Here is a 27,916-nt window from a genome sequence, read left to right on the forward strand (position 1 = left end):
GGTAGGAACATCGACTCTTGGCTTGGAAACTCGGAACCTGCCCATAAAGTGAAACATGCAGAAACTACCTGTTAAGAGCTTGGAGTGTTGTGTGTTCCAAAAAGATGTACAACTTGTGAGTACTCTGGAGGTGGCTTTTCTAATACTAGACACACCAAGGAAATCCTGGTGGCATAATGGTTAAGAGCTATGGCTGCTAATCAAGAGGTTGGCAGTTTGAATCCACCAGGTGCTCCTTGGAAACCCTATGGGGCAGTTTTACTCTGTCGTATAGGGTCGCTGTGGGTAGAAATCAACTCTACAGCATCAGGAGAGAGAGAGCCATACCAAGAATCTCCTTCCCCATGGACATACCTTCCATCAACATCACTCTCAAACAGGTGGCATGAAGGCTGAAATTAGAAGTCGGTCCATTTAGGAGGCTGTTGTCTGCTGTCAGTGTCTCACCATTCACAGAGCAGAAACACAACATGGTATTTCAAGTTCTAAACTTGCGTATTCATTTTGTTACATCCAGATCCAACAGGTCCCATCACTACATTAGGTAACTATCTCTGATCACCATTTTCCAACTCTTCTGTGAGAAATTCATCTGGCCTAGCAGCTGTGAGTGAACACTTGAGTTCAAGTCTAGGATTGCAAGTTCCTTAAAGACGGTCAAAAGGGAATTACAGTACCACTAACACCTAGCAGAATGGCTAAAGGAAAAAATACTGACAAAACCAAGTGCCGAAAAGGATGTGGAGCAACTGGAATTCTCATACGTTGCTGGTTGAGGGCTAAATGGTACAGACACTCTGAACAAAACCATTTGAGAGTTGTTTTTTTTATAAAATTGAACATATGCTTTCCCTTTGATCCAGTAAACTCATTCCTAGGTATTTACTTTAGAGGAATGAAAATGTCACCAGAATTCTGTCCACAAGTGTTTATAGCAAGTTGCCAAAAACTTGAAACAGCCCAAATATCCTTCAGCAGGCGTGTCATTGATTGAATTGTGTCCCCCCCAAAATATCTGTCAGTTTAGCTGGGCCATGAGTCCCAGTATTGTGTGATTGTCCACCATCTTATGTGATTTCCCTCTGTGTTGTAAATCCTATCATTATGATGTATTAAGATGGATTAGCGACAGTTATGTTGATGAGATCTACAAGATGAGATAGTGTCTTAAGCCAATCTCTTTTGAGATATAAAAGAGAGAAGTGAGTGCAGAGACAAGGGAACCTCATACCACCAAGAAAGCAGTGCCGGGAGCAGAGTGAATCCTTTAGACCCGGAGTTCCTGCGCTGAGGTGCTCCCAGACCAAGGGACGACTGATGCATCACAAGGGCTTTCCTCCAGAGCCGACAGAGAGAGAAAGCCTTCCCCTGAAGCCGGTGCCGTGAATTCAGACTTGTAGTCGATTGGACTATGAGAGAATAAACTTCTCTTTCTTAAAGCCATTCACTTGTGGTATTTCTGTTACAATAGCACGAGATAACCAAGACAAGGTGATAGATGAACAAACTGTGATACATTCATGCGATGGAATACTGGAAAAAAAAAAAATCCCCTCAAGGTGATTCTGACTGATAGTGACACTTTAGGACAGAATATAACTGTACCATAGGGTTTCCATGGAGCAGCTGGTAGATTTGAACTGCCAACCTTTTGGTTAGCAGCTGAGCTCTTAACCAGTGCACCACCAGGGCTCCTACTCAACAATAAAAAGAAACAGTCTATTGTTGTACACAACAACTCAAATGAATCTCAAGAAATCATGCCCAGTGAAAAAATACAATCCCAAAAGATTAGATAACGTATGATTCCATTTATCTGACATTGTCTTATAGGGTCGCTATGAGTCAGAATCGACTCGACAGCACTGGGTTTGGGTTTGTCTAAAAGATAGAACTGTGGTGACAGAAAACAGATCAGTGGTTGCCATCGGTTAGGGTGTGAGGGAAGTTGGGAGCACAGAGCAGTGGTGTTAGGGAGTTTGATGGAGCTGTTCAGTATCCTGATTGTCATGGTGGTTACATAACTCTATACATGAATTAAAATTCATAGCCGTGTATACCTAAAAAGTCTACTTCACCACGTGTGGGTTTTTCTTTTTTTGTCTTTTTTTTTTTAATTGTGCTTTAAGTGAGAGCTTACAAATCAAGTCAGTCTCTCCCACGAAAACTTATATACACCTTGCTACACACTCCCAATTACTCCCCCCCTACTGAGACAGCTGGCTCCCTCCCTCCACTCTCTCTTTTCATATCTATTTCGCCAGCTTCTAACCCCCTCTACCCTCTCGTCTCCCCTCCAGGGAGGAGATGCCAACATAGTCTCAAGTGTCTACCTGATCCAAGAAGCTCACTCCTCACTAGCATCCCTCTCCAACCCACTGTCCAGTCCAATCCCTGTCTGAAGAGTTGGCTTTGGGAAAGGTTCCTGTCCTGGGCCAGCAGAAGGTCTGGGGGCCATGACCACAGGGGTCCTTCTATTCTCAGTCAAACCATTAAGTCTGGTCTTTTTATGAGAATCTGGGGTCTGCATCCTACTGCTCTCCTGCTCCCTCGGGGGCTCCCTGTTGTGTTCTCTGTCAGGGCAGTCATTGGTTGTAGCTGGGCACCATCTAGCTCTTCTGGTCTCAGGATGATGTAGTCTCTGGTTTATGTGGCCCTTTCTGTCTCTTGGGCTCGTAATTACCTTATGTCCTTGGTGTTCTTCATTCTCCTTTGCTCCAGGTGGGTTGAGACCAATTGATGCATCTTAGATGGCTGCTTGCTAGTGTTTAAGACCCCAGACACCTCTCTCCAAGGTGGGATGCAGAATGTTTTCTTAATAGATTTTTTTATGCCAATTGACTTAGATGTCCCCTGAAACCATAGACCCCAAACCCCCACCCCTGCTACACTGGCCTTCGAAACTTTCAGTTTATTCTAGAAACTTCTTTGCTTTTGGTTTAGTCCAGTTGTGCAGACCTCGCCTGTATTGTGTGTTGTCTTTCCCTGCACCTAAAGTAGTTCTTATCAACTGTTTAACTAGTGAATACCACTCTCCCGCCCTCCCTCCCTCCCTCCTCTGGTAACCATCAAAGAATATTTTCTTCTCTGTTTAAATTATTTCTTGAATTCTTATAACAGTGGTCTCATACAATATTTGTCCTTTTGCAACTGACTAATTTCACTCAGCATAATGCCTTCCAGATTCCTCCATGTTATGAAATGTTTCACCAATTCATCACTGTTCTTTATCAATGCGTAGTATTCCGTGGTGTGAATATACCATAATTTATTTATCCATTCCTCCGTTGATGGGCCCCTTGGTTGCTTCCATCATTTTGCTGTTGTAAACAGTGCTGCAGTGAACATGGGTGTGCATATATCTGTTTGTGTAAAGGCTCTTATTTCTCTAGGTTATATTCCAAGGAGTGGTACTGCTGGATCATATGGTAGTTCTATTTCTAGCTTTTTAAGGAAGTGCCAAATCAATTTCCAAAGTGATTATACCATTTTACATTCCCACCAGTAGTGTATAATTGTTCCAGTCTCTCCACAGCCTCTTCCACATTTATTGTTTTGTGTTTTTTGGATTAATGCCAATCTTGTTTGAGTGAGATGGAATCTCATTGTAGTTTTGATTTGCATTTCTCTAGTGGCTAATGATCCTGAGCATTTCCTCACATATCTGTTAGCTACCTGAATGTCTTCTTTACAGAAGTATCTGTTCATATCCTTTGCCCATTTTTTAATTGGGTTATTTGTCTTTTTGCAGTTGAGTTTTTGCGGTATTATGTAGATTTTAGAAATCAGGTGCTGATCGGAAATGTCATAGCTAAAAACTTTTTCCCAGTCTGTAGGTAATCTTTTTACTCTTTTGGTGAAGTCTTTGGATGAGCATAGGTGTTTGATTTTTAGGAGCTCCCGGTTATCTAGTTTTTCTTCTGCATTGTTAGTAATGTTTTGTATACTGTTTATGCCATGTATTAGGGCTCTTACATTGCCCCTAGTTTTTCTTCCATGATCTTTATTGTTTTAGATTTTGTATTTAGGTCTTTGATCCATTTTGAGCCCATTTTTGTGCATGGAGTGACGTATGGGTCTTGTTTCATTTTTGTTGCAGGTGGTATCTAGTTATGCCAGCACCATTTGTTAAAAACACTGTCTTTTCCCCATTTAACTGTTTTGGGGCCTTTGTCAAATATCAACTGCTCATATGTGGATGGATTTATGTTTGGATTCTCAATTCTGTTCCATTGGTCTATGTATCTGTTGTTGTACCAGTACCAGGCTGTTCTGACTACTGTGGCAGTACAATAGGTTTTAAAATCAGGTGCAGTAAGGCCTACCACTTTGTTCTTCTTTTTCAGTAACGCTTTGCTTATCAGGGGCCTCTTTCCCTTCCATATGAAGTTGGTGATTTGTTTCTCCATCTCATTAAAGAATCTCATTGGAATTTGGATCTGAATTGCATTAAATGTATAGATTGATTTGGGTAGAATAGACGTTTTTATAATGTTAAGTCTTACTATCCATGAGGAAGGTATGTTTTTCCACTTATGTGGGTCTCTTTTGGTTTCTTGCAGAAGCGTATTGTGGTTTTCATTGTATAAGTCTTTTACATCCCTGGTAAAATTTATTCCTAAGTATTTTATCTTCTTGGAGGCTACTGTAAATGGTATTGATTTGGTGATTTCCTCTTCATTGTTGTTTTTGTTGGTGTAGAGGAATCCAACTGATTTTTGTATGTTTATCTTGTATCCTGATACTCTGCTGAACTCTTCTATTTGTTTCAGTAGTTTTCTTGAGGATTCCTTAGGGTTTCCTGTATGTAAGATCATGTTGTTTGCAAATAGAGGTAATTTTACTTCTTCCTTGCCAACCTGGATGCCCTTTATTTCTTTATCTAGTCTAATTGCTGTGGCTAGGATCTCCAGCACAATGCTGAATACCACTAAACCCACTGCCGTCGAGTCGATTCCAACTCATAGCAACCCTATAGGACAGAATAGAACTGCCCCATAGAGTTTCCAAGGAGCACCTGGCAGGTTTGAACTGCCGACCTTTTGGATAGCAGCTGTAGCACTTAACCACTACGCCACCAGGGTTTCCAGTGTTGAATAAGAGCGGTGATAAAGGGCATCCGTATCTGGTTCCCGACCTCGAGGGGAATCTTCAGGTTCTCTCCATTTAGGATAATGTTGGTTGTTGGCTTTGTATAAATGCCCTTTATTATGTTGAGGAATTTTCCTTCTACTCCTATTTTGCTGAGAGTTTTCATCGTGAATGTTGGACTTTGTCAAATGCCTTTTCTGCATCAATTGATAAAATCATGTGATTCATTGTCTTTTGTTTTATTTATGTGAAGGATTGCATTTATAGTTTTTCTAACGTTGAACCATCCCTGCATACCTGGTATGAATCCCACTTGGTCATGGTGAATTATTTTTTTGATATGTTGTTGAAGTCTATTGGCTAGAATTTTGTTGAGGATTTTTGCATCTAAGCTCATAAGGGATATAAAATAGGTCTGTAATTTTCTTTTCTTTTGGTGTCTTTACCTGGTTTTGGTATCAGGGGTATGCTGGCTTCATTGAATGAGTTTGGTAGCATTCCGTCCTCTTCTATGCTCTGAAATACCTTTAGTAATAGTGGTGATAACTCTTCTCTGAAAGTTTTCTGTAGCGAAGCAGTCCAGGCCAGGAATTTTTTTTGTTGGGAGTTTTTTGATTACCTTTTCAATCTCTTCTTTTGTTATGGGTCTATTTAGTTGTTCTATCTCTGTGTTAGTTTAGGTAGGTAGTGTGTTTCTAGGAATTCATCCATTTCTTGTAGTTTCCAATTTGTTAGAGTATAATTTTTCATGGTAATCAGATACGATTCTTTTAATTTCAGTTAGGTCTGTTGTAATAGCACCCATCTCATTTCTTATTTGGGTTATTTGGTTCTTCTGTTTTTCTTTTGTCAGTTTGGCCAATGGTTTATCAATTTTGTTGATTTTTTCAAAGAACCAGCATTTGGTCTTGTTAACTCTTTCAACTGTTTTTTCTGTTCTCTATTTCATTTAGTTCTGCTCTAATTTTTATTATCCGTTTTCTTCTGGTGCCTGAGGGTTTCTTTTGTTGCTTTCTTTCTATTTGTTCAAGTTGTAGGGATAATTCTTTGATTTTGGCCCTTTCTTTGTTTTGGATGTGTGCATTTATTGATATAAATTGACCTCTGAGCACTGCTTTCGCTGAGTCCCAAAGGCTCTGATAGGAAGTGTTTTCATTTTCGTTGGAATCTATGAATTTCTTTATTGCATCCTTAATGTCTTGTATAATCCAGTCTTTTTTGAGCAGGGTTTTGTTCAGCTTCCAAGTGTTTGATTTCTTTTCCCTGTGTTTTCTGTTATTGATTTCCACTTTTATGGCCTTATGGTCAGAGAAGATGCTTTGTAATATTTCAATGTTTTGGGTTCTGCTAAGTCTTGCTTTATGACCTAAAATGTGGTCTATTCTAGACAATGTTCCATGTGCACTAGAAAAGAAAGTATAGTTGGTTGCTGTTGGGTGGAGTGTTCTGTATATATCTATGAGGTCAATTTGGTTGATTGTGGCATTTAGATCTTACGTGTTTTTATTGAGCTTCTTTCTGGATGCCGTATCCTTCACCGAAAGTGTTGTGTTGAAGTCTCCTACTATTATTGTGGAGCTGTCTATCTCACTTTTCAATGCTGTTAGAGTTTGTTTTATGTATCTTGCAGCCCTGTCATTGGGTGCATAAATATTTAATATGGTTACATCTTCTTGGTATATTGTCCCTTTAATCATTATATAGTGTCCTTCCTTATCCTTTATGATGGATTTCACTTTAAAGTCTATTTTGTCAGAAATTAATATTGCCACTCCTGCTCTTTTTTGATTGTTGTTCCCTTGGTATATTTTTTTCTATCCTTTGAGTTTTAGTTTGTTTGTGTCTCTAAGTCCAAGGTGTGTCTCTTATAGGCAGCATATAGCCAGATTGTGTGTTTTAATCCATTCTGCCACTGTCTGTCTCTTTATTGGTGCATTTAGTCCATTTACATTCAGCACAATTATAGCTAGATATGAATTTAGTGCTATCATTTTGATGTCTTTTTGTGTGTTGTTGACGGTTTTTTTCCCATTGAATTTTATGTGCTGAGTAGATTATCTTTATATATTGTCCTTTCCTCATATTCATTGTTGTTGATTTTGTTTCTGCTGAGTCTCTATTTTTTTCTTGTATTTTGTTTTGATGAGTAGGATAGTTTGTCTCCTTTGTGGTTACCTTAGTATTTACCTCTATTTTCTAAATTTAAACCTAATTTTAATTTCTTTGTATTGCTGTATCTTCCTCTGCGTATGGAAGATCTATGATTACATTTCTTGGAGCTTTTTTTTTTAAAATCTTGCTTAGTTTTTTTTGATTTCCCTGTGTGGGTTGACTTCTGGTTGCTCTGCCCAGTGTTCTAGTCTTGGGCTGATACCTGATATTATTGATTTTCTAGCCAAAGAACTCCCTTTAGTATTTCCTGTAGTTTTGGTTTGGTTTTTACAAATTCCCTAAACTTCTGTTTATCTGGAAATGTCCTAATTTCACCTTCATATTTAAGAGACATTTTTGCTGGATATATGATTCTTGGCTGGCAATTTTTTTCCTTCAATTTTTAAAATAAATCATCCCATTGCCTTCTTGCCTGCATGGTTTCTCCCCAGTAATCCAAGCTTATTCTTATTGGCTCTCCTTTCTAGGTGAGTTTTCGTTTATCCCTAAAAAAAAAAAAAAAATTTTTTTTTTTTTTCCCCAGCGGCTCTTAAAATTCTCTCTTTATCTTTGGTTTTGGCCAGTTTGGTTATAATATGTCTTGGTGACTTTCTCTTAAGATCTGCCTTATGTGGAGTTCGATGAGCATCTTGGATAGATATCTTCTCATCTTTCACAATATCAGGGAAGTTTTCTGCCAACAAATCTTCAACAATTCTCTCTGTATTTTCTGTTATCCCTCCCTGTTCTGGTACTCCAATCACTCGTAGGTTATTTCTCTCGGTAGAGTCACACATGATTCTTAAGATTTCTTCATTTTTTAAAATACTTTTATCTGATTTTTCTTCAAATATATTAGTACCAAGTGATTTATCTTCAAGTTCAGAAAGTCTGGCTTCTACTTGCTCAATTCTGCTCCTCTGACTTTCTATTGGGTTGTCTACTTCTGTAATTTTATTGTTAATCTTCTGAATTTCTGATGGCTGTCTGTATATGGATTTTTCCAGCTTATTAAGTTTTTCATTGTGTTCTGTAATATGCTTTCTAATTTCTTCAGTTGCTTTATCTGTGTATTCTTGGCTTGTTCTGTGTATTGCCTCATTTCGTTCCTGATGTCTTGAAGGGCTCTGTATATTAATCTTTTGTATTTTGCCTCTGATAATTCCAGGAATGCACTTTCATCTAGAAGACTCCTGGATTCTCATTTTGAGAGCCTGTTAAGGTGATCATGGTCTGTTTCTTTATGTGACTTGATATTGACCATAGTCTCTGAGCCATCTATAAGTTATTGTATTAGTTTATGCTTGCTTACTCTGTCATAGCTTTTTGCTTTGTTTTGCTTTGGTATACCCAAATGGGTTGCTTGAGTGAGCTAGTATGATTATTTTCACCTTTCAAGCTCTGACCTCCTGTCCCCAGATGGCTAGAGCTGTTATCAGGTATATCAGTGTAGGAGTCCATTCACTTTCTTGCATGAATTCAGCTCAGGTGTCCAGGTAGCTGATCATCAAGTGTGTGGTACAGGCTCTGTCCTACAGTCTTGTGGGGAGGGGTGATGGGCATATATACCCGTATCTGATTGCAGCAGGGGTTCACCCTCTGAACAAGCAGGGAGCTGAGAACTGACCCCCAAGGGTCTCTGAGGAAAGCGCATCCCTGTTCCCTAGAGCGTGCAGGTGGGTGGGCTCTGCAGACGGACCATGGGCACCCAGTGTTTTTGGTTGTGAAGACTGGGAGGTACCAGTTATCCTCGGACCCCTGTCGCAAGTGACTGGGTGACCTGTGTAGAGCTACCAGTCCTTAGGCCCCTGATGTGGGTAGGTGAGGACCCTGTTTAATAGGCAAAGCAATGTGAAACATCAAACACCCACCTCTCCACTGCACCACTGAAATGGTTGGAGTCTGCCAACAAGGGCCTATTCTTCTGAAATAGGCCCACACAGCAGTGGCGGGGTGTCTCAACTAAATTAATGCCTTCTCTTGGTGGCTTTCAACCTGCAACATTTGTTGATGGATTAAAAAAAAAAGTTGCCGTAATGTCGATTCTGACTCATAATGACTCTACAGGACAGAGTAGAACTGCCCCACAGAATTTCCAAGGAGCAGCTGGTGGATTCCAGCTGCCAACCTTTTAGTTAGCAGCCGAGCTCTTAACCAGTGCACCACCAGGGCTCCGTTGATAGATAATCTCTTAGATATTCCAAACAATGAGTCAGAAAAGTCCTCCAAGGGGTGTCAGGGGCCTCTGCTGTGAAGGAATACACCCATCTCTTCTGCCCAGCCCATCCCTCTCACCTGGTGGGCAAGACCCTGGAGTTTTTAGGCATATGGGCCACAGGCTCCAGGGGACCGTGATTGTTGAAAGGCACCAGAGAGGACATCCCACCTGATACTAGAAGCCTGGATTCACAAACTCTTGGTTTAGTTGAGGTGTCTCACCTTATCTTGAAATAGATTGGCATTTATTTGTCTTATACAACAAGATACCTGGGCATAGGCCCGGCCACTGCTAGCCCATATGGCTCCTTTGTATAGATTACAAAAAGGTGCCCTTTCTGAATATACACATTACAGAAAAGCCCCATAGCCTTGCACTTGAGAGAACATCTGGGCGGTGTAGCGGGTGAGTGTCAACCTCCAGCCACCTGAACCTGGAGACCCTGGGGAGACCCAAGCTGGTCCAGTGGTTTAGGGAGCCACAAAGATCAGATCGTCTCTTTCCTCTCAGCCACCCTGAGCATGCTGGCCTTGGTTTTCATTCTCAAAATCTAGTGTATTTATTTTTCACTGGGAAGGAACAAGAGACCCAGAAGGGGTGGGCACAGAGACATGGATTGTCACTTCCCCACCCCAGGAGCCCTTTGAGGTAGGACATGTGCCAGACCTCACCCAGGGCTCTTTCCGAGGAGAGCTTCTGTGTGCCATTTTGCCTCTCCTGTGTCATCAGATGTGGCGTGGTAATGAAAGAGGTGGCTTCAGGGAGGGCACAGAGTGCAGGGGGCCCAGGCTGGAGACCAACAACCTGACAGCAGAGCCAGCCCCTCTCCCTCAGGTCTTCCGTGTCTTCATCCATGAAGACTTGGGGGCCATGGCTTCTGCATTCCCCCTTCCAGGGTGCAGCTCATAGCAGAGGGAAGAATGGCTGGCATCAGGCCTGTTCTCATTGTTAGCTACCATTGAGTTGGCCCCTGACTAGTGGCGACCCCTTGCACAGAGGAATTGGACCCTTGTGAGCCACAGGATTTCCATTGGCTGATTTTTGGAAATATCTCGCCAGGCCTTTCTTCTTAATCTGTCTTAGTCTGGAATATCCACTGAAGCCTGTTCATCACCATAGCAACACGTAAGCCTCCACTGACAGATGGGTGCATTGGCCAGGGATGGAAGCCGGGTCTCCCTCATGGAAGGTGAGAATTCTGCACTGTACCACCGCCTTCTGAACATGAATACAGTGAGACACGGACGAGAAATCTCTGCAGCCTGGCTGAAAGGAAAGTAAAAACAAATAGTTCCATGGAAGAGGAAATGGTGGAGCTACTTCTCACATATTTAGAAAGTTCTAGAACCTTCTCAAAGGGGCCTGCTGGGACTTCCAGCAGTTGGCCCATCTCTGTCCCTTCCCCTTCTTGCTTTCCAGTGAGAACAGCAGCATCTGAATCTGAGAGTAAAGCTTCAGGCCTGAGGCCTGGAAACGCTACTGTGGGCAGTTCCGTTTGTGTTTCCAGGGGAGTCTCATGCTGTCTCATGAGTGCTCGTGAACAGCCAGTTCAGGGTTAGTTAAGTCTGCAGTTTGAGTGCTAATGCCCCTAATACTTCTGCACCTCTTCCATCCCCAAGAGGAGGATGGGGGCTCGAGGTGGGTCATTCTGCGTGCCCGTGGCTGGCAGGGCCAGCGCTAACAGAAGTGCTCGCTCCATCACCTTTAGGGATCACTGGCCGTACTCCAGCTTTTGAGCTGCTGTAGATGCCAGGAATGCCAGGAAGGATTCCTTAGCTGAAGCCGGGTCGGGTTGTGCCGTCCAGATAGAGTGGAATCGCATCACCTGAAACAGGCGGGTCCCTGCAGCGGGTCCTTCGACCTGGCTCTGCTTTAACCCATTACCTTCTCTTCCTGGCTCCTGGTTTTAGTTCCAGTCCTGTAGCCTTGCCCAGTCTTGCTCCTATGCCAGTGTGTGTGTATATATATGTATGTATTTTTTTTTAACTAATTCTCAGATGTACCTATGCCTTCTGCTAAAACCTCAGTGCAAAGAAAGGTAGCTTGGTGAGAACTGGTGAGGGTTATGAATTTGCCTTGGCTGTTAGGAAATTATTTCCACTTAAAAAGCTAGGGAAAGGTAATTGAACACATGGTTGATGGCTACAGCCGAGTGTGTACACCAGAAGAACAATCGGCTCCTTAAAGATCCCAAGGACCGATATTCTGCATCTTCTGTTGGAAACTGTGTACACTTCTCAGCTTGGGCCTCCTGTGTGCCACCTCATATCTTCAATCAAATTATTATATTCCAGAAATATGCATAAGGGAAATGATTCTACACATTTTATGGTGGGTTGTTGCTTGTAGCAGTAATTGAAGTACCTTTTCCACTTATGAAAGTACTAATTTTATTTGTTTTTATTGCTTTTCTAGATGCAATTATTTATTTAGTGTGCTTTGGCCTTATTAAATTTGTTTACTATAGGAACATCATAAAAATGTATGAAAACAACACATCAGCCAAGCCAGCCTGGTGACCTGTATTGAGAAAGCTAGTGTTATTTTTCATATCCAAACCTAATGGAATAACTTAAGAGTAAACAGATAATCTACACTAGAAAACAATGCAATTTCAAGGTAATGTAATAAAACACCTGGACAATAAGATTTCATAAATCTTGGTTCTAAAATTTACATGAGTTGAGTTTTGTGTGCTTAGCTGAGGACACATGGCATTTCTAAATGGAATCATTGTAATGCGAAATGTAATTAAACTGAAAGGCAGAATGTAAACAGGGTTTTCGCTGGCTGGTAAGATACAGGGAGGGGGGTCTAAGAAGCAATGCCAAGACTTCTGGTGTCAGAAGACAAGCAGAAGGCAGGCTCATCTCTATGAATTTCCTTAACTTGGACATTTGGCATTGGCTAGATGGTTTGTGAAGATGGCTTGGCACCTCCCCTGACCAGTAGGGCCTGGCTTTTAGGAGTTTTTTATATCCTCTCTTTGCTTCCTGCTCCCTGCCCCTATTCTGGTCCATCTCAAAAAAAAGATGCTTTTTGCTCTTGGCATTCTTTTTTAGAAGCTGTAATTGAGTGTAAGTGGTTTTGTTATTAGTGGCCGGCTAGTTGGCTCTGACTCGTGGAGACCCCAAGTACAACAGAGCGAAAGGTTACCTGGTCTTGCACCATCTGCACTATCACTGGTGTACTCAAGTCCATTGCTGCGGCCACTGTGTATTTTGAGTGCCTTCCAGTCTTGGGGGCTCGTCTTCCAGTCCTATATTGGACAGCATTCTACTGTGATCCACAGGGTTTTCACTGGCTGATTTTTGGAAGTAAAGCGCCAGGCTTACTTCCTAGCCTGTCTTAGTCTGGAAACTCCGCTGAAACCTGTCCACCACGGGTGACCCTGCTGATATTTGAAATACCCGTGGCGTATTACATCATAACATGGAAGCCTCCATTGTATGACAAACTGACAGACAGGTGGTGGGTAAATGATTTATTTGTCCTGAATTCTTGAGAGATAAACTATAAATTCGTTGCCACTGAGTCGATTCCGACCTGTAGGCAGAGTAGAGCTGCCCCATAGGATTTCCAGGGAGCACCTGGTGGATTCGAACTGCCATCATTTTGGTTAGCAGCCAAGCTCTTAGCCACTGCGCCACCAGGGCACAAAAAAAGCAAAATCAAAAGAAAACAACAGCAAAACCAACGTTGAAACCAAAAATTAAAAAAATCCTAAATCTAAAATTCCAGTTTATAGAGAACCTGTCTGCTTTTTTTTTTTTTGTCTGCTTACCTGAAAGTCATGTGTCTTTGTGATTGTAAATTAACGACCAGTTTTCATTTTTCAAATTATGAATTTATTAAAGTATTATTTACATACATGTGCCTGCTACAAAATTCAAAAGGTACCTGAAAAATGTATACAATAAAGGGTAAGCTGCCCTCTCACCGCTGCCCCCAGCCGTGCATCCTGCTTCCCCCAGAAGGAACCGTGGTTAACAGTTCTTGGTTTCTTCTGTCTCTTTCCAAGGGCTTCTCTGAATATAAAATATGCAAGTGCACACGTATGTATACAGATGATAGTAAAATGTATTGTACCTGCACAGCACACCCATTCTTGTGAAAGCCTGCACTGTATGTTCCCTTGTATGAATGCACCGATCAGTCCATCCAGGTGCTTCCAGCTGTTTGCTTACATCAATAAATACTCCCACCAACGTCCGAAAGGACCTGTTTGTTGTAGCAACTTTTTTTTTCTTTTTTTTTTTTAATATTTGGCAACCTGAAGACAAAAATTGTTGTGGAAGTGTGACTTAAACTGCGGTTCCCTTCTTATTAGAGAGGTTGGGTGTCATTTCACTTGTTTAAGAGCCATTTGTATTTCCTCTTCTGTTAACTGTCGCTGCTCTCTTTTGTCTTTTGCTTAGTTTTTGGATAGGTTGTTGGTCATTATCTTTGTTAGGTTGTAAGAGAAACTGTCCTTTTGATATGAATTGCAAATATTTTCCCCATTTTTTCAATTGTCTTTTGACTTTATTTAGGGATTATTTTGTCCCATACAGCATGAAAATGTGTACGTCTTTCCTTCTGCTGCTCTTGGATTCTGTGTCATACTTTAAAACACCTCCTGTATCTCAGAGTAGCTTCAAAAATGTTTCCACGTGTTCTTCCAGCACTTTATGGGTTTATGTCTGTCATTTAAAATCAATGCATCTAGAATTTACCTGGGTGTAAAGAACGATACAGGAACGTGATTTTATTTTTCCTCCACGTGACTACTCAAGCGTTCTAATGCCATTTATTAAAAAATAATATTTGAGTCAATTTCTGGACTTTATCATCAGTCCAGTGATATTTATGTCTAGGTATCTGCCAGTACCACAGTATTTTAATTGCAACTTTATGTTTTTATTATCCCTAGAGCTGAATCATCAATTATTCATTTCAAGAGTGTTCCTTAATCATCTTTAAAAACATACTTTATTAAAAAACTTTTTAACAAAATTTTTTTTAAAATCTTATTATATGCCTTTCCAGCATCTATAGAGATAACTATATGATTTTTCTCTTTTGATCTATAACTATTATTAATTATATTAATCATTTTTTTTTTTAATATTGAACTATCTTTGCATTCCTGGAATTAATGAAACTTGAACATGCTTATCTATTAGTGTGCTTCTGCGTCTTCTCTGAGGGAATTTGATTTATAATTTATATTAACAAATAAGGTTGTTCTAAAATACATGAAATGTTTTTCTTTTCTGTCTTTTAATGCTCTGGAGCAGTTTAATTAAATTGGAATTATCTGTAACTTAAAGGAATTTCTTTTAGAAATTCTCCTATAAAATTTCCTGGACCTGGTGCTTTTTGAGAGAGAACTCTTCAACAATGGTTTTTTTTTTTTTCTTTTGTGTATGTGTAATATTAGTATATTCATATTTTCTGGAGTTAATGTTTATAATTTATATTTTTCTAGAATGTTATCTGTTTTATCCTGTATTTCAAATTTTTTGGCAACAAGGAGCAAAGTAGTCTTTTTAGATTTTTAAGTTTCATTTCATTTATCCTTTTCTCATTTCTAATATTGTTCATTTATTCTTTTTCCTTTTTTATCAGTTTTATTGGTGCTTTCTAAGCACCAGCTTTTGGATTTTTAAAATAATTTTTAATAAATTCTACTATTTTACTATTTCTGATTTTATTTCTGTTGGTTTCTTCTTTCTATTTTTCTTTCATGTGTTCTGTTCTTTTTCTAACTTTTTGAATTGAATGCTTAATTCATTTAATTTATATATTTAGTATAATTACTTGTTGTTGGGTGCTGTTCAGTTGATTCCAACTCATAGCAACCCCATGTGACAGTAGAACTGCCCTATAGGATTTTCTATGCTGTAATCTTTATGGGAGCACATCACCAGGTCTTTTTCCTGTGGAGCCACTGGGTGGGTTCAAACCACCAACCTTTCAGTTAGCAGCTGAATGCTTAACCCTTGCACTTCCAGGGATGTTTAATATAAATACAACCACTCGTCACTTATCGACATGGTTAGGTTCCAAAGACCAGGTCATTATGTGAGAAGCAGCATTATTTGAAAACGGAGGATGACCACATCATATCACAAAATGGAGGACAACTACATCATTACATAACTGCCAAACTATGAGAATCGTGGCCCAGCCAAATTAACACATAACCTTAACCATCACAGCCAGCGTTACCATTGCCTCACATTTCAGGAGTCGTTACTGCCAGAGGTATATCATTAACGTGCAAACCAGTCAGAAAGTAGACTTTTCACTATTGTCATAAATGCAAAATGTCAGATAACGAGGTAGTTGATAAGTGAGGAGTAGATGTGCTTACGGCTAATGAAGTTTTCTCTGAGCTCTGCTTTAGCCATATTATTTAGGTTCTGGTAAGTAATACTTTCTTTATAATTATTTTCAAGATAGTCTGCAATTTTGGTTTTATACAAGCTAAATCATTTCTTTAAAAATATATTCTAGGCAGTAAGTTTTTGGTTGGGTTTAGCACTTCTAGTTTTTTAGGTTTCATTATTAATCTCTAAGATTTTTTGTTTGTTTCTGTCTCTATCTGTATTTTTTCCTTTTGACCAGAAATTATTTACATTATTTTTACTTTTCAGAATTAAAGTTTTCTTTGTGGCCTAATGTTTAATCATTTTTTTGTGTGTGTGTGACTGTTCTATGTCGGTTTGAAAATAAGTTACAGTTTGTCTTTGCAGAGCACAGTGTTCTGTACAAGACAGTGAAAGATCTATTTTATTAATTATGCTATTCTTTAAAACTTTTCTGCATTTGTTCCCCTTTGAGTCCTCAAAATGCTGGAAAAATGCATGCTTGGTAAATGAATGAAAGCTATAGAGCTCCCTGTGGTCAGCTATAATTTTGTTGTGTTTTGTCTTACAGCCCAAGATTGCTGAGGAAAGCTTGACTTACGCAGAGCTGGAGCTGATTAAGCCCCATCACGCAGCCCAGGGCGTCCCCACCAGCACGGTCTATGCCCAGATCCTCTTTGAGGAGAACAAGCTGTAACACCACATCTTCTCCAGTGGTCCTATTTAATATACCTGCCACCCCAGTTATTTATGAAACCTTGGAAACAAAGTCCTTATTTTTGTATTTTCACGAGTACCCTCTGTGTGGTGGGAGCCCTTTCTAACTGCATTCCAGATGCCTTAGAAGAGGTACGGGGGTGCTCTCCACCGAAGAATCAGGACCATGGACCTTGGATGAATCTACCAGGACAAGGTTTCTCTGTGCCTGAGCCCCGAGCGGTGAGAACTCTGGTTCTGAGAGCACCAGGGAGATTTTCTGCTGAGCCAAATCCCTTTATCTGCTCTTCCGCCCATGGGTTTTTTAAAAAAACATTTTTTTAATCTTAATTTTAACCTTCTCTTCCCGTATCTGTAATATCAAGTACATAGTATATAGCTAGAGGAAATGGGGTTGTAGGCCAAAGTGTAAGATGGTAGATAAGTAGTCATTGTTTTTCAAAGGATGGGGTTGTGTGAATGCTAACAAGTTTCAGGGGCTTGGGGGTCGGGCACTCCTGGAGTACAAATATTCCATGTGGAAGTTGCTCTGTATACTTGCAAGAAATGCAGCGATCTTGGACTCGCTGAAGGAAGATGCACCTGAAAGAGCGTATCCTGGAGATGGCCTTGTTACGGGTAATTCCCAATGTGAGTGTTCTCTGGTGGGATTTACCGCACACTACAGAAATCGTTGGGCTAGCTAATGGACCATGTATATATGGTAAATATACTTTAAACATGACCTTGGCTTTGAGTCGTGTCCCCTTTATAGCTGTATGACCTCAGTAAAGTTTCCTGTCTCCTAATAGCCCAAGACTCCATGTTTGTGTAAAAGTGAACACAAAATGGGATAAAATGGGGTAATGAATATTACAGCATTCTGCAATGTATAAATCGCTACACAGATGCGCTGTGTTGGCATTCATGCTAAAGCCAGCCTGCTTTTGCGAAGTGCGAATGCCTCTATTATTTAAGTCTTTCATTGCAATAGCTTTACAAAGTAAACATTTGTCCACTAAGCCTTACAGTAACTTTTCCAAAGACCCACATGGAATCCAAGCACCTTGCATGGCTTATTGGGAAGAATCGAAATTGGGAGCATTCAAATTGCATTGGTGAAGAGTATTAAATACACCCTGGACTTTCAGAAGAAGGAGCAAGTCCGTGTTGGAGGACTCACAGCCAAAATGCTCCTTATACGCAAGGATCACTTACTGTGGACGTATCATCAGGAGGAACCAATCACTGGAGCAGGACATCATGTTTGGTAAAGAAGAGGGTCAGCAAAAAAGAGGAAGTCCCTCAATGAGATGGCACGGTGGCTACAACAGTAGCTCCAAACATACCAAAGATTGTGAAGACGGTGCAGGACCAGACAAGGTTTTGTTCTGTTGTACGTAAGGTCTCTATGAGTCAGAGCCAGCTCAACAACAACTAACAACAGTGACTTTCCGGACACAAAAATGGCCTCCCTTTGCGAAAACGAAATCCAGCCTCCCTGGTCAGCGTCTGTAGCTTCTTCCCGCCCTGGCTGCTGTGCCTCAGAGATAGTGAGTAAAGCATGTGGCTTTTGAGGAGGAAAGGCCATTTGGAAGAACTCACTAGAACCTCCCAGAGCATCTGTGTGGGAGGGCAGGATATATGGTTAACACACCATTCACGTCATAATCATCACAAAACCAAAAAAACCAAACCCACTGCTGTCGAGTTGATTCTGACTCACAGCGACCCTACAGGACAGAGTTGAACTGCCCCATAGAGTTCCCAAGGAGCACCTGGTGGATTTGAACTGCTGACCTTTTGGTTAGCAGCCATAGTGCTTCACCAATACGCCACCAGGGTTTCCATAATCATCATAGGTCTCCTTTTTCAATTGTGTTTATCATGGCAATTTGTCAACAGATAGTTTTTCAGCGTTTTGAAGAAGGAAGATATGTGTTTTCCCTGACTTGCAGAGAAGAGCATTATGGGCTGGTGGGGCCTGGGGGTTCTAGGTGGGGGTGGAAAGGGGACATTGTCAAGCAGTTGGTGGGGAGAGAGGAATGGCATAGGAGGCAGTGTCTTCCTAGGCCCCCAGGCCTCTGCAGAGCAAGCTGGACTTCATTCACCTCCCCCACTCTCACCTCCTCCAATCCAGTTAGAGCTTGGTGTCATCACTGTGGAAGTCAGCGCATCCCACTGAGAAGAGCAAATGCTTCTAAGGGCTAGTAGCCATCCGAATCTAACAAGGTCATTGTTATAGATGCAGTTTAGCCTTTCCTCTCAGGCTCTGGCAATGGCTACACAGATCTACATTAAGCTTCGTGAGTGGGAGCCTTGCAGTCCTGTAGTATAAAAAGAGGCCAAAAGACCATTAAAAAACAAAACCAAACCCACTGTCATTGGGTCAATCCTGACTCATAGTCACCCTGTAGGACAGAGTAGAACTGCCCCATAGGGTTTCCAAGGCTATAAACTTTACGGAAGTAGACTGCCACACCTTTCTTCCACAGAGGGGCTGGTGGGTTCAAACCACAGCCTGGCACTTTAACCATTGAGCTACCAGGGCTCCTAAAAAACCATTATCTTCTGCTTAAAATGCTTTCCAAGGGAGTAGTGGAAGCTACTGGCAGCATTTAAGCAGAGCTTGTCCCACGATTGTCTCCAAAAACAAACCGTCCAAGCTTTGCTCAGAAATGGAGACATGGATGGTCTATACCTGGTGCTTCTTGGAGGTGATAAACGTGGACATTTTTGCCATAAGCTTAAAAAGTGGGTCTGCTCACTCATTTGCTATCAAGTATACCACTAACCATGCACTGGTATTTCTTAAGGTAGGTAAGGGGAAATGTGTCAGCTGGCGTGTTTGAATGACATGTGCCATTCACACAGAAAGGGGGATAAGTTCTTCAGCTTGTTTCTGCTCTAAGGCATCTGTGGGAGTGTATACTGAGTAGTTCTCAAAATAGACAACTACATGTACGTCTAAGTGACGTTAAAACAAATATGAACATGTTGCTCAGGAAGTCATGGCTTCTTGCGGGCATGGTACATCTACCCCCAGATGGGTGGCAGATGTGGCCTCAGCCACACATGGCTTGGGATTGTCACAGGAAGCAAGGGGTGTAAAGGAGTGCTCCACCTTTGCCCAGTCAAAGCCCAAGCCCTGAACTAAAGCAACTGCGGTTGGAGGAAAGCGCTGTACCCTTTAGGATCCCGTCTTCACTAAACCATTACGACTGTTAGCTTATGTGGCAAATGAGAAAGAGCCAGGCCCACCCTCTCTGACCTTTGCTGGAGTGAAAAGGACTTGAGCATTGCCATTTTTTTAGTGCATAGTCAGCTGGGTTGGCTGGCACGCACGTTTATAAGCCCAGAGATTCCCTTCCAATCTAAGCATTAAGCCAGCTGATGCTTTTAGGGACTGCTCGTGGCCTTGCCCACCACTCAGCCCTTGGCCCTGGTATGCGTGACCATAGCTCACTGGGCCACGTAGGGGATCCATGCCCTAGGCCACAAGGGATGTAATGTGTGCTAATAGCCTGGTCTGAAGCTAATCAGAATCTTTGGAAGGAAGAAACTATCTTTCCTTCAGGCAGCTACGCTGGGATGCTGTGTATCAGCTCTGCCTCCAGCCATGTCTCCTTCCAAGCGGAGAGGCCTTCCAGAATGAAAAGAGACACTGAAAAAGAAGCAGGGAAGAGAATGTCCTGGAAGCACAGAATCCCAGCTTCCAGCCCATAAAATCTCTTAGACTCTTCTCTTCCCTTCAGATCTTGCTTTGATTCAATAAACTACCCCATTATCCTCCTATTTAAATCCTGGTTCTGGTCAAGCTAGTTAGATTGTAACAAAGAATTCTGACGAATATGGTGCACTGGTTTGGGTAGCGTCATCCAAAATTCATGTTCTTCCTGGAACCTTGGGATGTGACCTTATTTGGAAATAGGGTCTTTGCAGATGTATTAAGTTATGATGAGGTCATACTGGAGCAGGTGGGCCCTTCATCCAATATGGCTTCTGTCTTCATCAGAAGAGAAGAGACACAGGCACCCAGGGAAGACAGCCATGTGAAGATGGAGGCAGAGATTGGGGTTATGCTCCCACAAGCCGAGAAGCATCTGGGGCTACCAGAAGCCGGGAGGGGCGAGGAAGGATTCTCCCCTAGAGTCTTCAGAGGAAGCATAGCCCTACCAACGCCTTGATTTTGGACTTCTAGCCTCCAGAGCTGTAAGAGTATGAATTTCTATCATATTCAACTACCCAGTTTGTGATGCTGTGTTACAGTATGTATCAGAGTTGCTCCCCAGCACAGGGGGAGTCACACACACACACACACACACAATGATACCAGACAACTTTACCCACAGGCTCTGCGTACATCACAGGACCGCTGGGCTTGCCGCCATAAGCTCCTGCTGTGCTAGGTCTGTCTAACTTAGCGCACCCTCTCCAGACTCCAAGGCTGCTCTTCTCAATGAAGACACACCCTCAAACTTTCAGGACTGATGCTCTCCCAGAGGAGGGGAACCCTCGGGTTTGGGTAGGGACACCAGCAGCATTGGAGCAGTACTGAGAAGTGCTGGCTGCAGATGGGGGAAGGGCACAGGGTGGGGACGCCTGTGGGCCCTGCCACAGCCTGGCTGATGGAGCCAGCCTTCTCGTTTGGCCCTATTTAGGCTAGCTTCCACATAGAGCTTCTTGTTTTTCCAGTAACCCTGAGATAGGAGGCTGGGGTCAGAGGGTGACCCAACACTGTGTCATTACAAGGTGAGGCAGCCTATGACTGGTATGGGACATTGATAGTCACTCTCATGTGTGGGACAGAGGTTGTTGACAGAGATGGAAAACAAAGATGGATTTCTTGGTTTGGGAGATGGACATGGGGAGCTTGAGTTACTTCAGGATGCCTGGATGGATAAGGACATACATGAGTGCACCTTAACAATTAACGTGTGCACAGATCACCTGGAGCATCAGGTCTGGGATGAGGTCTGAGATGCTGCATTTCCAACAAGCTCCTGAAGGAGTGCTGGTGGCAGAAACGATTAAGCACCGGGCTGTTAATTGAAAGGTTGGCCGTTCAAACCCAACCTTTTGGCTCCACAGGAGAAAGACCTCACAACCTGCTTCCATAAAGATTACAGCCAAGAAAACCCTATGGGCAGTTCTACTGTGTCGCATGGGGTCACTATGTGTCTAATTCGACTTAACATCACCTAACAACAACAAGCTCACAGGGCATGTGATACAGCTGGTCCTCAGACCACACTTTGAGTAAAAACCCAGTTGTGCTTGACCCAGTGAAAAAAACCCAGTGCCGTGGAGTCAATACTGATTCATATGTTGCACTTGAGTTGAGTAGAATTGTGCCCCATAGGGTTTTCAATGCTGATTTTTTGGAAGTAGATTGCCAGGTCTTTCTTCCAAGGCACTTCTGGGTGGACTTCAACCACCAGTCTTTTGACTAGCCACCAAACACATTGACCATTTGTAACACCCAGGGACTTAGATGTGAACTGTTGGAAGTCTGGCTCTGGAGTTCATTAGGGGGGTGCAGGGGTCCTTAGTGCATAGGCCCTGACAGTGGGCAGAGTCCCTAGGGAGAGGCCACCCAATGAGCAGAGCAGAGCAGAGTACCTAGGCACACGGGCTGTGAAGAGTACCAACCGGCGTCCAGGGGCAGGCGAGGAGCCCTTCAGGGCATCAGAGAAGACGGAGCACTCAGGGCCTGGAGGGAGCCAGAGAAAGTCACGTCGGGGAGGTTCCTGAAGGAGGAAGGGCCCAGCAGTGTTAATTCTACAGTCTTGAGTAGGGTAGAGGTTGAACCTTTGCTCACTCTGAATTAATTGTACATTTCACATCTTTAAAAATGGTTTATTTTGCTGGGGAACACAGTCCCCAAGTGCACAAGGCAAAGGGACATTGGTGTGAGCTATGTCTGATCTGTTCAGGCTCTTTTTCCAGAGCCATCAGTGGCTTTTCATAGGATGGTGGTTTGGAGAAGACTGTTAATTAATGACTAGGGTGGGTACGAGGGGTGGCCGTGTCGGTGTTTGCCGCTTCTGTTGTCATTGATAAAAGATTGACTTGGTGCCTGCTTTCTAATAAACCTGGCTCGATTAGCTTCACACCAATTTCGTGTCTGATTGTTAAATGTTAATGTACTGCACCCTGTAGTTTGAAATAGAATTAGAGATATTTACAGCTTTGGTTAAATGCACCTTGTTCTTCCACATTAAACTTTACTACAGGTGCCTTCCGTCAGCAAACAGGAGAAAAGCCCATTAAGTGGCTGGTCTGTGTGGGGGCCGGAGCTGTGGGGGCTTTTTGCTTTATTACAGCTTTCTAGCTGGTAGGGGTGGGTAGGTTATGATTGCTTCCTGTTTATGAGTATGTTTACAACCCCAGACTCCTGGGTCTACAGGTGGACCTTAGGGAAACCACGAACACCCAGGGATTGGCATGTATACCTGTGGGTTGTGTGTGAGGGTCTGTAGCTCTCTTCAGTTTTCTAAAAGACCCCTTAGAAACCCGTAAAACCAGTTGCAGTTCAGTTAGTTCTGACTCATGGCAACCCCATGTGTGTCAGAATACAACTGTGTTCCATAGGGTTTTCTATGGCTGATTTCTCAGGAGGAGATCACCAGGCCTTTCTTCCAAGCTGCCTCTGGGTAGACTCAAACCTCCAACCTTCTGGTTAGCAGCCGAGTGCATTCACCATTTGCTCTATCCAGGGACTCCTACAAACACCACCATTTAAAATGGTGGCTAAGGCAGGTCTGTGACTAAAGCTGGAGATAGGGTGTCCTTTGAAATGTAGGTCATGAGCAGTAGATTTTATTTGAAAATTACTGCTGACTTATATGTGAAAAATTTAAGATGCTGTCACGGAGTGAATTATGTACCCCCAAAAGTCTGCGTATCAATTGGGCTGGGCCGTGATTCCTGGTATTGTGTGATTTTCCTACGTGTTGTAAATCCTGCCTCTGTGATGTTAATGAGGGAGGATGCGCGACAGTTGTGTTAGTGAGGCAGGACTCAGTGTACAGGATTGGATTGTGTCTTGAGGCAATCTCTTGAGATATAAAAGACAAAAGTGAGCAGAGAGACAGGAGGACCTCATACCGCCAAGAACGAAGCACCAGGAGCAGAGCACGTCCTTTAGACCCAGGGTTCCTGCACAGAGAAGCTCCTAGTCCAGATGAAGATTGGTGAAAAAGACCTTTCTCCAGAGCTGACGGAGAGAGAAAGCCCTTCCTCTGGAGCTGACACCCTGAATTTGAACTTTTAGCCTACTTTACTGTGAGAAAATAAACATCTCTTTATTAAAGCCATCCACTTGTGGTATTCCTGTTATAGCAGCACTAAATGACCAAGACAGATGCCCAGCACCATACCCTTTTTCTGTATTGTCCCACTTCAGTCAATGTGATTCTGTCCCATTTAGAAGATGAAGAAGCAGAGAGGTTCAGAGAGCCCGGGTAGCTTGCCCAGGTTGACAGAGCTGGAATCCTATTGATATATGTCTCCCTGACGTCGGTGGCACCTCCCCTTCCCACCATTCCCTCTGCTCCTGCTTTCTGTCAGCTCTGACCACCTCTCATGGACCACAGAGTTAGCCCTGACCTGTCTTCCTGCCGTCTAGCCCATCCTCCAGATTGCTGCAGACTGCCCAGGTCGCTCCTGCTGCCTGAAACCCTAATCCCAGCTGCCCTCAGCAGACAGCCTCACCTCCCAAGAAGAGTATCCAGGCCCTTTGTGACCTGGCCCCTGCCTACCTTTCTGGTTTACCTCTTGTCCCTCCCTCCTTACTTGCTCAGGCCTTTGGGGCATCCATGGCTTCAGGAAGGGGCATCTCTCTATGGGCATGGCCTGTACCAGCAGGGGCGGCTAGTCTCAGAGCCTGCAGTGATCTGGGACCATGGCCCTGGGGACTGACAAGATCTCCACAGGCAGACATACAGCTATGACTTCAGCAATATCTAGAGCAAGAGCTCCAGGATCAGGAAGCCCAGGCAGTCACAGTGACTCCTAGGGTTCGTAAGACTGCTGGCTTTGGTAGCAACACCCATGGCAGAACAGTGGTGGCAAGTTCTGGAGCCACTTGCATCAGGGGCAGCAGTTGTGGAATGGGAGTCTCCTAGCCCTCAGGAGATAAGTCTCAATTTTGTCTACACTCGCAGGGTGTGCACAACCTGGTCTAACCACTGGGACACCGCAGGTAAGCCTGTCATGTCAATGGAGGGACAACCAAAGAGAAGACTGAGCTTGCTCCTACTCCAGGTAAATGAAACTCGAGTAGTGTGTTACTGTAGAGTGACAGAGGTCATCTCTACCCCATGCTGGCAACACAGGGCTCCCCAGTCACAAGAAGATAATGACTTGGGATCTAGGAAAATGACTTCTTTACTGAATGCTGTCACCTAAAGTGACCTGAGAGATTGCCTACTTAAGTTTCCCTTCCATTCCTCTCCATTTTACAAACAGAGCCATGATTCAAAGAAGAGTTTAGGTCACAAAACATCATTAATGGCCATCTGGATTAGAACTGAGGTTTCCTCTTCTTTGTCTATAATTCCTTGTGCCCTTCCTCTTGTCCATGGCCTCATCTTACCTCCTGATCCCTGAGGTAATAATCACCTAACCTTATCAAGGAGAGGCGGGATGGCCAACCCAAAGGAAGGTAGCAGGTGGCCACCTCCAGCTAGAATAAGCTGGGTCAGCCTTTTGGTGGGTGGAATCATCAAACAGGATAAGCTTAACTCCCTCAAGGGACATTTCAGAGGTCAACCTTCAGTGCCACCTAGCTTTTTGTTTTTAATTGTGCTTTAGGTGAAGTTTAGAGAACAAATTAGTTTCCCATTTGATGGTTTGAACGTAAGTGCTCCATGATATTGGTTTCATTCCCCACAATGTGTCAGCATCCTCTCCATTTCCACCCTGAGTTCCCAATTTTCTTTTCTCCTGATTTCCTACCCCTTCCTGCCTTCTCATCTTCGCTTTTGGGAAAATGTTGCCCTTTTGACCTTGTATAATTGATTGTTCTAAGGAGCACGTTCCTCTCAGTCATTATTGTTTTATGGGCCTGTCTATGGTTTGGGGAAAAGGTGGGCTCTGGGTGTCTTAGGCCCATAGTCTCAGGGGTTCCTCCAGTCTCTGTCAGATTCATAAGTCTGGTCTTTTTTGTGAATTGGATTTTTTGTTCTGGTTTTTCTCCTCCTGTGTCCGGGACTCCCTGTTGTGATCCCTTCCAGAGCAGTTGGTAATGGTAGCTGGGCACCATCTAGTTTTTCTGGTCTTGGGGTCATGTAGGCTGTGCTTCCTGTGGTCCATTAGTCCTTTGGACTAATTTTTCCCTTGAGTCTTTGGTTTTCTTCCAGACGGTAAGAGATCAATAATTTCATCTTACGTGGCCATTTGCAAGCTTTTAAGACCCCAGATGCTATTCACCAAAGTAGGATGCTAAACTTTATCTTTATGAGCTATATTGTGCCAATTGACATAGATGTCCCCCAAGTCTATGGTTCTTCGCCTTCGAGCCTAGGAACTTCGTCCTGTGAGATGTTTGATTATGTATTAGAACTTGCCCAGACTGTGGCCCTTGTGTGCTCTATTGTCTGTGTTAATATATAAGCAGCACCTACAGTTATAGATGCAGGAATATCCACCACCAAACCTATATCTGCAGGTGAGTCTGTTCCCTTACACCCTCCCACACCTCTTGGCATACCTATCTACTTGTGTATCCATTATAAATTAGTATTTGTTAATACTGTTGTTGCAGTACTGTCTATGCTGTAATTACCATTGTTACCCTTTGTTCTTGAGTTCCTCTCAGTGCTCTCCCTTGCATTGGTCATGTTTTGCTGACTTCCCTCATATTATGCATTGCCTTTCCCTTCTCCAATGTTAACAAGTGGCTTGGATCTATTTGGTTATTTTCCCTCCCTAGCCCTCCCATCACTGGTAACCATCAAAGTTGTTTTTTGTTTGTTTGTTTTTCTGTATGTAAACCTTTTCTTCCTTTTTTTTTGTTTCTTTGTAATAGTGGTCTCGTATAATATTTGTAAGGAGTAAGCTTCTTGGCTCAAGTAGACACATGAGACTATGTGGACAGCTCCGGTCTGGAGGGGAGAAGAGAAGGCTACGATATATTTGACAAGGGTCTATATCTCTAAAATTTATAGAAAACTTCAACACAAAAAGACAATCCAATTAAAAAATGGGCAAAGGATATGAACAGACACTTCATCAGATAAGACATTCAGGTGCTAAGAAACACATGAAGATTGATCTCAACTCACCTGGAGCAAAGGAGAATGACTTATTTTGTGATTGACTTATTTCACTGAGCATAATGTCATCCAAATTCATTCATGTTGTGAGATGTTTCATGGATTAGTCATTATTCTTTATCTTTGTGTAGTATTTATTTCACTGAGCATAATATCATCCAAATTCATTCATGTTGTGAGATGTTTCATGGATTAGTCATTATTCTTTATCTTGGTGTAGTATTCCACTGTGTGTATGTACCATAGTTTGTTAATCCATTCATCTGTTGTTTCCATCTTTTAGCTATTGTGAATAATGCTACAATGAACCAGGTGTGCATATGTCTATCTATGTCACGGCTCTTATTTCTTTAGGGTATATACCAATGAGTGAGATTGCTGGGTCATATGGTATTTCTATTTCTAGTTTTTAGAAAGGAAGCACCATATCATTTTCCAAAAGAGTTGTACCATTGTACATTCCCACCAGCAATGTATAAGAATTGTAATCTTCCCCAAACCTCTCTAACATTTGTTATTTTCTGTTTTTATTAGTGCCAGTAATGTCCAGGTGAGAAGGTATCTCATTGTAGTTTTGATTTTCATCTCTCTAATGGCTAATGATCGTGAACATTTCCTCATGTGTTCCTTTTTTTAATTGTGCTTTAAGTGGAAGTTTACATATCAAGTCAGACTCTCATACAAAAATTTATATACACCTTGCTATATACTCCTAGTTGCTCTCTGTCTAATGAGACAGCACACTCCTTCTCTCCACCCTGTATTCCCGAGTCCATTCGGCCAGCTTCTGTCCCTCTCTGCCTTCTCTTCTCCCCTCCAGACCGGAGCTGTCCACATAGTCTCATGTGTCTACTTGAGCCAAGAAGCTTACTCCTTACCAGTGTCATTTTCTATCTTATAGTCCAGTCCAATCCCTTTCTGAAGAGTTGGCTTTGGGAATGGTTCCTGTCTTGGGCTAACAGAAGGTCTGGAGACTGTGATCTCCGAGGTCCTTCTAGTCTCACAAAGACCATTAAGTCTGGTCTTTTTATGAGAATTTGAGGTCTGCATTCCACTGTTCCCCTGCTCCCTCAGGGATTCTCTGTTGTGTTCGCTGTCAGGGCAGTCATCAGTTATAGCCAGGCACC

General features: G+C 42.6%; 1 protein-coding gene across 1 annotated transcript in view; it reads left to right on the top strand.

Annotated features, from left to right (window-relative positions):
- The window catches only part of VSTM4 (V-set and transmembrane domain containing 4), a 145,622-nt gene extending 128,368 nt beyond the window's left edge, over positions 1-17,254 (top strand). The window contains exon 8 of the mRNA XM_023547175.2: positions 16,385-17,254. Within this exon, the coding sequence (XP_023402943.2) occupies positions 16,385-16,510 (126 nt within the window). The 3' untranslated portion in view covers positions 16,511-17,254. The remainder of the gene's footprint in view (positions 1-16,384) is intronic.
- Positions 17,255-27,916: the final 10,662 nt, after the last annotated feature.

Source organism: Loxodonta africana, chromosome 16, assembly GCF_030014295.1.
Source record: "Loxodonta africana isolate mLoxAfr1 chromosome 16, mLoxAfr1.hap2, whole genome shotgun sequence".
Lineage (NCBI taxonomy): Eukaryota > Metazoa > Chordata > Mammalia > Proboscidea > Elephantidae > Loxodonta > Loxodonta africana.